Below are 11,602 nucleotides of genomic sequence, written 5' to 3'. Positions count from 1 at the left end.
GAACCCCCCGCGCCTCAAAGGAGGAGTCGCGCCGGGCACTAGGGGATGTGTCTGCGTCGCTTACTTGGCTCGCACACCCTGCATTAAATTTTTAAAAATGTATTACTGAGTTTTTTGGTGCCCTTTAAAATTTTCGCTCCAAGAGAGGGCTTCAGTCACGTTATTCCAGCTCACTCTTTTCCTGTACTTTATGTCCTTGCCACATAAGCAGTGTTCAATAAATACTCATCGAGTTTATTTATCTCCCAATATTTTTGTATTGAAGTAAAACAAACGCAGAAGAGTGAATAACTACTAAATGCATTGCTGAGCTCCCTCACGGTTCTGAACAGTTCGCGTGCGGGAGTACTCAGTCGCTTCAGTCCTACGGGACTATTTGACTCTGGACTGTAAGCCCGCCAGGCTCCTCTGTCCATGGGATTCTCAAGGCAAGAATACTGGAGTGGGTTGCCATGCCCTCCTCCAGGGGATCTTCCCGACCCAGGGATCCAACCAGAGGCTTCTGTGTCTCCTGCAAGCAGATTCTTTACCGCTGAGCCACCAGGGAAGTTCTATCTTCAGATACCCAACCAAAATAAGTTTCTGTTTTACAACAATCTCTCCTCTTTTTCTGAATCTCTCTTCCCCTGGGTCTCTTTGTCCTTTCAGGTCCAAGAGATTTTCTGGACAAAAACATGTCCAAGTCTTCACAGTTGAAAACAATATTTTTCTGGAGGACGGCCTATGACGTCAATACCTCCTGAATCTCCCAAAGCACCGCTCCTAAGGAGGCCGCCATCTTCCGTGCAGCATCGCAGTTTGCGCATGCGCTCCTGCTCGCCGTACAGCGGAAGTGACTTTTCTGTCCTCTCGGCACCCTTACGTCGCAGAGTGGCGGTGTAGAGGTTTGCGCGACGGAAGGTTTTTGCCAGAAGTGGGAAGAGGCGAGAGAAGTGTTGCACTCTCCAGGGGTTTTCAAGTTTAGGGCTGGGGGTGGTGATTGTTGCTCAAAAGCTCGGAGGCGCTGGGGTGAATACTGTCCCCCGCTTTGCTGGAAGAGGCTGGAACGCGCTCGGAGGTGTGTTTTTGGTATAAGTGAGCACTTTTTGATGCTGCCTTTAGGAGGCCCTAAAGCATCAGTGGGGCTTCCCTAGTAGCTCAGACGCTAAAGCTTCCGCCTGCAATGCAGGACACTCGGGTTCGATTCCTGAATTGGGAAGATCCCCTGGAGAAGGAAATGGCAACCCACTCTAGTATCCTTGCCTGAAAAATCCCGTGGACAGAGGGGCCTGGCGGGCTACAGTCCATGGGGTCGCAAAGAGTCGGACACGACTGAACGACTGACACAAAGCAGCAGTGGAAAGAACTTCGCGCTTTCGATTCGATCTCTTTAAAAGGTGTTTTCAGAGAGGTGGAACGCCGAGATTTTAGTCTGGTCTAGGTTCTGCCACCGACCTATTGTGTGTCCTTAGGCTCCTCCCCAAGCCTCAATATCCTCATCTATAAATTGAAGGGCAGACAAGAGTCCTTAAGTCACCTTTCAGTCCATTATTGCGGGTCCATTAGGTCATCTGAGCCACAAAGCCTTGGGGGTTAATATCGTGGCCTCATTTTAGAAGGAAGACATTGAGTCCTCGGGTACACAGAAAACCATTGGAGGGTTTCAGACCTTGAGACTGGAAGATTATGCTGTAACTCCATGATCAGGCCTCCTTTGTGTATTTCTGGATCACCTGAAACTGGCCTATAGCATTTACTAAAAAATTTTTGAACGGGTGGATGTATGAATCTTCATGTCAAGGTCAGTGACCCAAGCAGATCTGGTGTCTCTGCCTTTCCCATGTATTAACAAGTATAACTCTTCTCCAGGTGTATCCTGTGGTTTACCTGACTGGGGACTCCAAATCTAGTTCTGTCCTTTTCAACTTAAACAGATTAACATGGAGGCACCTCCAGTCACCATGATGCCTGTCACCGGGGGCGCCATTAACATGATGGAGTACCTGCTGCAGGGTAAGTGAACTAGGGAGCTTGGATTACCTGTTTTCCTCTTTTCTGTTCCGCTTTCCGTGGAGATAAGAGGCTGTTATATAAAGGCTACCTGCATAATTTCTGGCATCCTTTTATTCCCCAATTTACTTTTAATTATTGACACAAATACGTAACATTAAGTTTACCATATTAAACATTTTTTTTTTTTTTTTTTTTAAAAAGGCATTTTATTTATTTATTTATGACTGCACTAGGTCTTCCTTGCTTTGCTTGGGCTTTCTCTAGTTGTAGTGAGTGTGGGCTTCTCTTCATTGCAGAGCACATGTTCTAGGCATGTGGACTCCGTAGCTGTGGCATACGGGCTTAGTTGCTCCACAGCATGTGGAATCTTCCTGGACCAGGGATCGAACCCGTGTCCCCTGCATCAGCAGGCAGATTCTTATCCACTGTACCACCAGGGAAGTCCCCATATTAAACATTTTTAAGCATACAGTTCAGGAGTGTTAAGTATTATCTCTAGAACTTTTTCATCTTGCAGAATTGAAATTCTATTCCTGTTAAACACTAATTCCTCCTTTCCCTTGCCCCAGGCCTTAGCAACAACCTTTATACTTTATGTTTCTAATTTTGACAACTTTAGATAACCTCATAGGAGTGGAAGCATTCAGTATTTGTCTTTATATGACTGGCTTATTTCATTTAGTATAATGTCCTCAACATTAACCCTTTAGCATGTGAGAAAATCTCCTTTTAAAAATTTGAATAATGTTCCACTGTATGTACATACCACATTTTCTTTATCCATTTCTCTGTCAGATATTTGGATTGCTTCTACCCAAATGGTTATGATCATAGATAATGCTCAGTGAACATGAATGTGTACATACCTCTTCAAGATCCTGCTTTGAGTTCTTTAGGAGTGAATGCCCAGAAGTGAAATTAACAGATCTTATGGTAATGTTATGATACTGTTATTAGTTCCATCTTATAGATCAGGAAATAGAAGTGAAGTAACTTTCCCAGATGAGAAAACTCAAGACCCAGAGAGGGTTATGATTTTCAGGAGGTCATTTAATCTTTAGTGGAAGTGTTTAGACTTTAATTCAGATCATCCATTTAGTAACTTATTATGAACAAAATAGGATTGTTAATTTCACTCCTCAAGCTGCCTCTACTTCAGTCTTTCCCATCTCAGTAAGTGCCACTGTCAGTCATCAGTTGCTTCAACCATGCATTCAGGAATCAATCTCAGAGAAAAGAAGACAGAGAGTAATATAGTTAACACTCCATTTCTATTGTTACTTTTTAATTTGGCCATACCTCATAGCATGCAGGATCTTAGTTCCTGGACTAGGGATGAAACTTGGGTCCCCTGCATTGGGAGCACCAAGTCCTAACCACTGGATGACCAGGGAATTCCTGTGAACAGTCAACTTAGATTTCTAGATCTAGTCATCTAGATTTTAGTTTCTGTCCTTTTGCCATATTTGCTTTATCTTTTTCCTTTTGCTGTTTTTGAAGACAGTTTCAGATCTCATAACATTTTACCCCAGAACACTTTCAGTTCAGTTGCTCAGTCGTGTCCGACTCTTTGCGACCCCATGAATCGCAGGACGCCAGGCCTCTCATTCCATCACCAACTCCTGGAGTCCACCCAAACCCATGTCCATTGAGTCGGTGATGCCATCCAACCATCTCATCCTCTGTTGTCCCCTTCTCCTCCTGCCCTCAATCTTTCCCAGCATGAGGGTCTTTTCCAATGAGTCAGTTCTTCCCATCAGGTGTCCAAAATATTGGAGCCTCAGCTTCAGCATCAGTCCTTCCAATGAGTATTCAGGACTGATTTTCTTTAGGATTGACCAGTTTGATCTCCTTGCAGTCCAAGGGACTCTCAAGAGTCTTCTCCAACACCACAGTTCAAAAGCATCAATTCTTCAGCACTTCACTTTCTTTATAGTCTAACTCTCACATCCATACATGACCATTGGAAAAACCATAGCCTTGACCAGATGGACCTTTGTTGGCAAAGTAATGTCTCTGCTTTTTAATATACTATCTAGGTTGGTCATAACTTTCCTTCCAAGGAGTAAGCGTCTTTTAATTTCATGGCTGCAGTCACCATCTGCAGTGATTTTGGAGCCCAGAAAAAATAAAGTCAGCCACTGTTTTCACTGTTTCCCCTTCTATTTGCCATGAAGTGATGGGACTGGATGCCATGATCTTAGTTTTCTGAATGTTGAGCTTTAAGCCAAGTTTTCAACTCTCCTCTTTCACTTTCATCAAGAGGCTCTTTAGTTCTTCTTCACTTTCTCCTGTAAGGGTGGTGTCATCTGCATATCTGAGGTTATTGATATTTCTCCCGGCAGTCTTGATTCCAGCTTGTGCTTCCTCCAGCCCAGCGTTTCTCATGATGTACTCTGCATAGAAGTTAAATAAGCAGGGTGACAATATACAGCCTTGACGTACTCCTTTTCCTATGTGGAACCAGTCTGTTGCTCCATGTTTCATCTCTAAAAAAACAAGGGTATTTTCCTTAATAACCCCAATACTATCATCATTACCTGAAAAATTCATAGTATGTTTTTAGTATCATCTAATGTCTAATTCATATTTAAAAGTTTCCTCCATCTTGTATTTTGATCCAGGACATAATATTGTCTCATGCATTACATATGAAAACTGTGTCTCTTAAGCCTCTTTTAACTTGGACCCGCCTCCCCTCGCTCCCGTTTTTTTTCACATGACCCTGTTTTGTTGAAGCATCCATACAGTTTTCCTGGAATGATGTTTTTAAAATGTAAATCCAGTCATATCTTTCCTTGTTGCATGGAGAATAAAGTGTGGGTCTGATAACTGCCCAGTGGCCTTACAATAAAATACAGCCTTTAACATGGGCGACACATAAGGCCTGCATGCTTTGGCCCATCCCAAATACTCATTTCATGATCATCTTCCATCTTGCTTACCATACTTCAGCCACACTGTGATTCTTTGATTTCTTTGTATTCCCCAAGCTCTTCCCTACCTCTGATCCCCCAACTTCTATATTTTGTTCCAGCCCTTCAAAAAGCCATCTCCTTTTTATCCCTCAGGCCTCAGCTCAGTTGTCATTCCCTTAGAGATCTTCTCTGATTACTCCAAGCCCTCAAAGAGGTCTCCTCTTCTCCACCCCTAACAGTTGCTCTGTATTCCATATCCCTTTTATCTCTTGTTTATTTGTGTACTTATTTATTTCCATTTATCTCTTGTTTATTGGTTTACATATTTATTTTTTTTTGTTTCCCCCACTAAACTATAATCTCTAGGGAGGCCAGGCCCCCTGATTCTTAGCATGGTGCCATTCAGTAAGTAAGTATATGAACCAGCACTTACAAAGCTCCTTAAATGTTTGAAGAATGAAAAAACATGTCTGACACTGTGCTGAATGTAGGACCCACTCTCTACTCCCATGATCTTCTGTCCTATGATAACTGGGACCCACTCTGTTGCTTTTCTAAAAATTTAGTCATTTGAGTGCCACTGTCAATATTTACTGTAGTTACAGTAATATATTTTTATTTACTTTTACAGATTTAGTCAGTAAAGGAATATGTTCCTAGCATTGGAGTATCAGCATTAGAGAAAGAAAGATGATTAAAAAGTCAATACATAATTGATATGTTGAAAGATGACTAAAGAATTGAGGTGCTAGGCTAAAGAAAAATAAAGCGGGAAAGTGAAAAGAGAATGGAGGGAACTATGCTATTTTATTGGAGAAGGAAATGGCCACCCACTTGAGTATTCTTGCCTGGAAAATCCCATGGACAGAGGAGCCTGGCAGGCTACAGTCCACAGGGTTGCAGAGTCAGACATGACTGAGCAACTAACACACACACACACGGTGTTTTATTTATTATTTTTTGTCTTATATAAAATAATATATATATTATTTTATAATGGAATAGAATAAAATAATTATTCTAGGTAGATACTGTTGCCTGTTAAAGCCCAAAGTCTGCTAGAGGTTAGCATTACTAAACAAGGCTAACTTCTAGTACCAAATAAGACAGTGCAAAAAATTCAAAAGAGATTAACTTGGTATGTAATATCCTGGCAGCGTAACCCCTCTAAAATCTCATGTATTGGACCTGTGGTTTACAAAACACTGCGCTAAATTATTTTGGTTTTTCATTTAAGTTTTTTTCAATCTTTCACTAATTCCATTACCCAAATGAAAGATGGAACTCAATAGTGCTTTTTTCCTTCTTCAGGAAGTGTTTTAGATAATAGCTTGGAAAGCCTCATCCACCGCCTTCGTGGTTTGTGTGACAACATGGAACCCGAGACTTTTGTTGACCACGAGATGGTATTCCTCCTTAAGGGCCAGCAGGCCAGTCCATTTGTTCTAAGGGCTCGACGCTCTCTGGATAGGGCAGGGGCACCCTGGCATCTTCGCTACGTGGGACAGCCAGAGATGGGAGACAAGAACCGCCATGCCCTGGTGCGTAACTGCGTGGACATTGCAACATCTGAGAACCTCACTGACTTCCTCATGGAAATGGGCTTTCGCATGGACCACGAGTTTGTTGCCAGGGGACACTTGTTCCGAAAAGGCATCATGAAGATCGTGGTGTACAAGATCTTCCGCATCCTGGTGCCAGGGAACACAGACAACACTGAGGCCTTGTCACTGTCCTATCTCGTGGAACTAAGTGTTGTTGCACCAGCTGGGCAGGATATGGTCTCTGATGACATGAGGAATTTTGCGGAGCAGCTGAAACCTCTGGTTCACCTAGAGAAAATAGACCCCAAAAGGCTCATGTGACTAAGACAATCTGTCCACCACTGGGGCTTGTCCTCAGCTGTTACAAGAAAAGATGTTATAATTGCCCCATTTCACCACTCCCAGCCATGCATTCTTCCCTCAGGATGGAAGCCAGTGAGAACGCAGTTGGTTCTTTGCAATCGTTTCCTCATGTGGTCAGTTCACTTTTGTGACAGCCTTTCTAATTTAAACTCTAAGAATAACATGGAGAATCTAGATCATCCTTCTGCAGGAAGAGGGGAAACTGGAATAAAGTAGCTTTCGGGAAGAAAACTTTTTGTGTATAAGGTTTGTAAAATAGAGACCAAGTTTGTATTGTGCAGTAATAAAAGCTGTAAGGAGAAATGTCTATCATTCTGATTCTTTACTGTACTACCCTACTAATTTGGGATGGACTCATTACCAACTGGAGCAAAAATATGACAGTGTTTTGTTTAAATTTGGTAGATGATCGATAGCTTATACCTTTTGTACGAGTAACACATGTTTGTTGCTGAAAAAATTAAATACAAACAAAAATAAGAAAGATAATCTATAATCCTATTATTTAAAGAGATGTGCTATTCTTTTTTTTTTTTTTTTTTTGGTGTGCCTCATGCGTGGCATGCAGGAACTTAGTTCCCAAACCAGGGATCAAACCCATGCCCCCTGTAGTGGAAGCAGTTTCTTAACCACTGGACCACCAGGGAAGTCCTGAGACATAGTTTCTATTTTGTTTTATATCCTTCTAGGGTTTATTTTTAGAAATGTATGTATATGAGATATATTTTAGAAAAATATTGTGTATATACTGGTTTGTAATCATTTTTTTTTATCAGTAACATTTTTCTAGGATATTAGGCTACAGTGTTCTACTTAAAACAAAAGTTTTTATTGAGTTCTTATTAGTGTTACCGTAAGTGCTTTGGGTATGTTTATTAATTTAACCCTCACAACAGACCCATTTTTTACAGGGAAACTGAGGTGCAGAAAGAGTAATTAGCTTTCCTTTAGTGATACAGCTACAAATGAGCAGAGCTTGTATTTAAATATTGATAATTGTAGTTATTATTTGTATCCTATCATTCAGTTCAGTTCAGTCGCTCAGTCATGTCCGACTCTTTGCGACGCCATGAACCGCAGCATGCCAGGCCTCCCTGTCCATCACCAACTCCCGGAGTTTACCCAAACTCATATCCACTGAGTCGGTGATGCCATCCAACCATCTCCCATCCAAGTACTAAGTACTAACCAGGCCCGACCCTGCTTAGCTTCCGAGATCAGACGAGATCGGGCGCGTTCAGGGTGGTATGGCCGTAGATGCCATCCAACCATCTCATCCTCTGTCGTCCACTTCTCCTCCTGCCCTCAATCTTTCCCAGCATCAGGGTCTTTTCAAATGAGTCAACTCTTCGCATCATGTAGCCAAAGTATTGGAGTTTCAGCTTCAACATCAGTACTTCCAATGAACACCCAGGACTGCTTTCCCTTAGGATGGACTGGTTGGATCTCCTTACAGTCCAAGGGACTCTCAAGAGTCTTCTCCAACACCACAGTTCAAAAGCATCAATTCTTCCGTGCTCAACTTTCTTTATAGTCCAACTCTCACATCCATACATGACCACTGGAAAAACCATAGCCTTGACTAGACGGACCTTTGTTGACAAAGTAATGTCTCTGCTTTTTAATATGCTATCTAGGTTGGTCATAACTTTCCTTCCAAGGAGTAAGCGTCTTTTAATTTCATGGCTGCAATCACCATCTGCAATGATTTTGGAGCCCAGAAAAATAAAGTCTGACACTGTTTCTACTGTTCCCCCATCTATTTCCCATGAAGTGATGGGACCAGATGCCATGATCTTAGTTTTCTGAACGTTGAGCTTTAAGCCAACTTTGTCACTCTCCTCTTTCACTTTCATCAAGAGGCTCTTTAGTTCTTCTTCACTTTCTGCCATAAGGGTGGTGTCATCTGCATATCTGAGGTTATTGATACTTCTCCCAGCAATCTTGATTCCAGCTTGTGCTTCCTCCCGCCCAGCGTTTCTCATGACGTACTCTGCATAGAAGTTAAATAAGCAGGGTGACAATATACAGCTTTGAAGTACTCCTTTTCCTACTTGGAACCAGTCTGTTGTTCCATGTCCAGTTCTAACTGTTGCTTCCTGACCTGCATACAGGTTTCTCAAGAGACAGGTCAGGTGGTCTGGTATTCCCATCTCTTTCAGAATTTTCCAGTTTATTGTGATCCACACAGTCAGAGGCTTTGGCAAAGTCCTATCATTTGGATTTTCCAAAAGTTAATTGATTCCTCTACTTAGGGATTTTTCGTTAGGTCCCATATTTTTGCTTTTATAAACTATCCGGTGTTGCTAGTACTTTTAATTAAAATTTTTTTGTCCTGTGTAATCATTCTTTAGGATAAATTCTAGGGAACTGCTGAGTCAGAGAGTATGCACTGTTTTACGTCTTCTGCCATGTATTGCCAAATGCCTTCCAGAAGTGTTCCAGTTTTCACTCCCACCAGTTGTAAGTGAGGTTTCCAACACAGTTGCCCAAACTGGGTGTGACCATGATAACACATTTTTCCCATTTGATGATAAATGGTGACTGGTTTTAATTAAAAAAAACATGATCAGTAAAATTTAAATTTTTATGTTTATTGGACATTTTTTTCCTTACATGAATTTCCTTTTCTTCATTTTTCATCTTATCTTCATTTGTAAAGAGCTTTTATATAATTTCCCATTGATCATTTGACTTAGTGAATTTTTTAAAATAGTTCTGAATGAGATAAATGTGGGTCATTTTAATACTTGCTGAGTTTTTAATACACCAGAGAGAGTTTGGCTTGCTAAAAATTGTAGGTCACTCAAAATGTTCATTTTCTTCTGGAACCTCTCACTTAGATAATACCCCAATTGACCAACATTTGACAAATCACAACTCTCGTTGGACTCAAAAAATTATACAAATACTCTGTTAATAAAACCTATCCAAAGTTGACTTAAATAGTAAGGATGATATTACCTGATTTAAGGGTAAAATCAAGGATAGGATAGCTTCCAAGTTGGTTTGGTGGTTATTTCTCTGGTTCTGGGATCCTTTTCTTGACTTAACCTTGCATATTTTCAACATAGCTTTTACTGGCTTCAGTTGCATCAGTTCAGTTGCTCAGTTGTGTTTGACTCTTTGAGACCCCAGGGACTGCAGCATGCCAGGCTTCCCTGTCTTTCATCAACTCCTGGAGCTTTCTCAAACTCATGTTCATCAAGCCGGTGATGCCATCCAACCATCTCATCCTCTGTTGTCCCCTTCTTCTCCTGCCTTCAATCTTTCCCAACATCAGGGTCTTTTCCAATGAGTCAGTTCTTCCCATCAGGTGTCCAAAATATTGGAGCCTCAGCTTCAGCATCAGTCCTTCCAATGAGTATTCAGGACTGATTTTCTTTAGGATTGACCAGTTTGATCTCCTTGCAGTCCAAGGGACTCTCAAGAGTCTTCTCCAAAACCACAGTTTAAAAGCATAAATTCTTTGGCCCTCAGCTTTCTTTTTGGAGAAGGAAATGGCAACCCACTCCAGTATTCTTGCCTGGAGAATCTCAGGGACAGAGGAGCCTGGTGGGCTGCCGTCTATGGGGTTGCACAGAGTCTGACACGAATGAAGCGACTTAGCAGCAGCAGCAGCTTTCTTTATGGTCCAACTCTCACATCCATACATGACTACTAGAAAAACCATAGGTTTGACTAGACGGACCTTTGTTGGCAAAATAATGTCTCTGCTTTTTAATATGCTGTCTAGGTTTGTCATAGCTTTTCTTCCAAGGAGCAAGCATCTTGTAATTTCATGGCTGCAGTAACCATCTGCAGTGATTTTGGAACCCAAAAAAAGAAAGTCTCTCACTGTTTCCATTGTTTCTCCATCTATTTGCCATGAAGTGATGGGACCTGATGCCATGATCTTAGTTTTCTGAATGTTGAGTTTTAAGCCAACTTTTTCACTCTCCTCTTTCACTTTCATCAAGAGGCTCTTCAGTTCCTCTTCACTTTCTGCCATAAGAGTGGTGTCATCTGCATATCTGAGGTTATTGATGTTTCTCCCAGCAATCTTGATTCCAGCTTGTGCTTCATCCAGCCTGGCATTCCACATGATGTACTCTGCATATAAGTTAAATAAGCAGGGTGACAATATACAGCCTTGACGTACCCTTTTCCCAATTTGATACCAGTCCATGTTCCATGTCCGGTTCTAACTGTTGCTTCAGTTGCATGAGTAAGTCTTGTTCCCCCTTTCATAACATATTAGCAAGATAATTCAAGCAGGCCCCTTTCTTATTTTGTAGTCTTCCACTTTATTCCTAAACTCGACTCTATTATAGGCACCCATTCGTATATGTTCAATGTATGTCTCTGATGCTTGTCTTATAAACTATGTAGAGTTATGTAAGCATATTCACATAAGTGATGTGCCATAAATGTTCCTCTTCTTTTTAAAGTTATTATTGCTTTTGTGATATTCTCTTGTTGCTACACATAAACCTAACTTTGCACTTGCATAGGCTTTCATATTACCAGTAATATTAGTACTTAAATAATGCTTAACTGTGCCAACAAAGGTCCGTATAGTCAAAGCTATGGTTTTTCTAGTAGTCATATGTGGATGTGAGAGTTGGACCATAAAGAAGGTTGAGCACTGAAGAACTGATGCCTTCGAATTCTGGTGCTGGAGAAGACTCTTGAGAGTCCCTTGGACTGCAAGGAGATCAGACCAGTCAATCCTAAACGAAATCAACCCTGGATATTCACTGGAAGCATTGATGATGAAGCTGAAGCTTCCAATATTTTGGCCAC

At 41.4% G+C, this 11,602-nt stretch overlaps 1 protein-coding gene across 6 annotated transcripts; it reads left to right on the top strand.

Annotated features, from left to right (window-relative positions):
• Window positions 1-906: 906 nt before the first annotated feature.
• On the top strand, window positions 907-7,124 carry MED18 (mediator complex subunit 18). Of its 6 annotated transcripts, none has more exons than XM_081586233.1 (4): window positions 907-1,057; window positions 1,914-1,992; window positions 2,788-2,925; window positions 6,222-7,124. In XM_081586233.1, exons 3-4 carry the CDS (start codon window positions 2,895-2,897, stop codon window positions 6,773-6,775), a joined length of 585 nt encoding a protein of 194 aa, XP_081442359.1. In that variant the 5' UTR covers window positions 907-1,057; window positions 1,914-1,992; window positions 2,788-2,894; the 3' UTR covers window positions 6,776-7,124. The 6 variants fall into 6 exon arrangements, with proteins under 6 accessions (XP_081442359.1, XP_081442358.1, XP_081442357.1 ...); XM_081586232.1 differs by having other exon boundaries at window positions 1,849-1,992; XM_081586234.1 differs by lacking the exon at window positions 907-1,057 and adding an exon at window positions 1,589-1,780.
• The last annotated feature ends 4,478 nt before the right edge of the window (window positions 7,125-11,602 follow it).

This window comes from Giraffa tippelskirchi, chromosome 3 (genome assembly GCF_054371585.1).
Source record: "Giraffa tippelskirchi isolate mGirTip1 chromosome 3, T2T-mGirTip1v1.2.pri, whole genome shotgun sequence".
Lineage (NCBI taxonomy): Eukaryota > Metazoa > Chordata > Mammalia > Artiodactyla > Giraffidae > Giraffa > Giraffa tippelskirchi.
The sequence above is the reverse complement of the archived record's forward strand: the minus strand, read 5'-3'. Positions and strand labels throughout refer to the sequence as shown.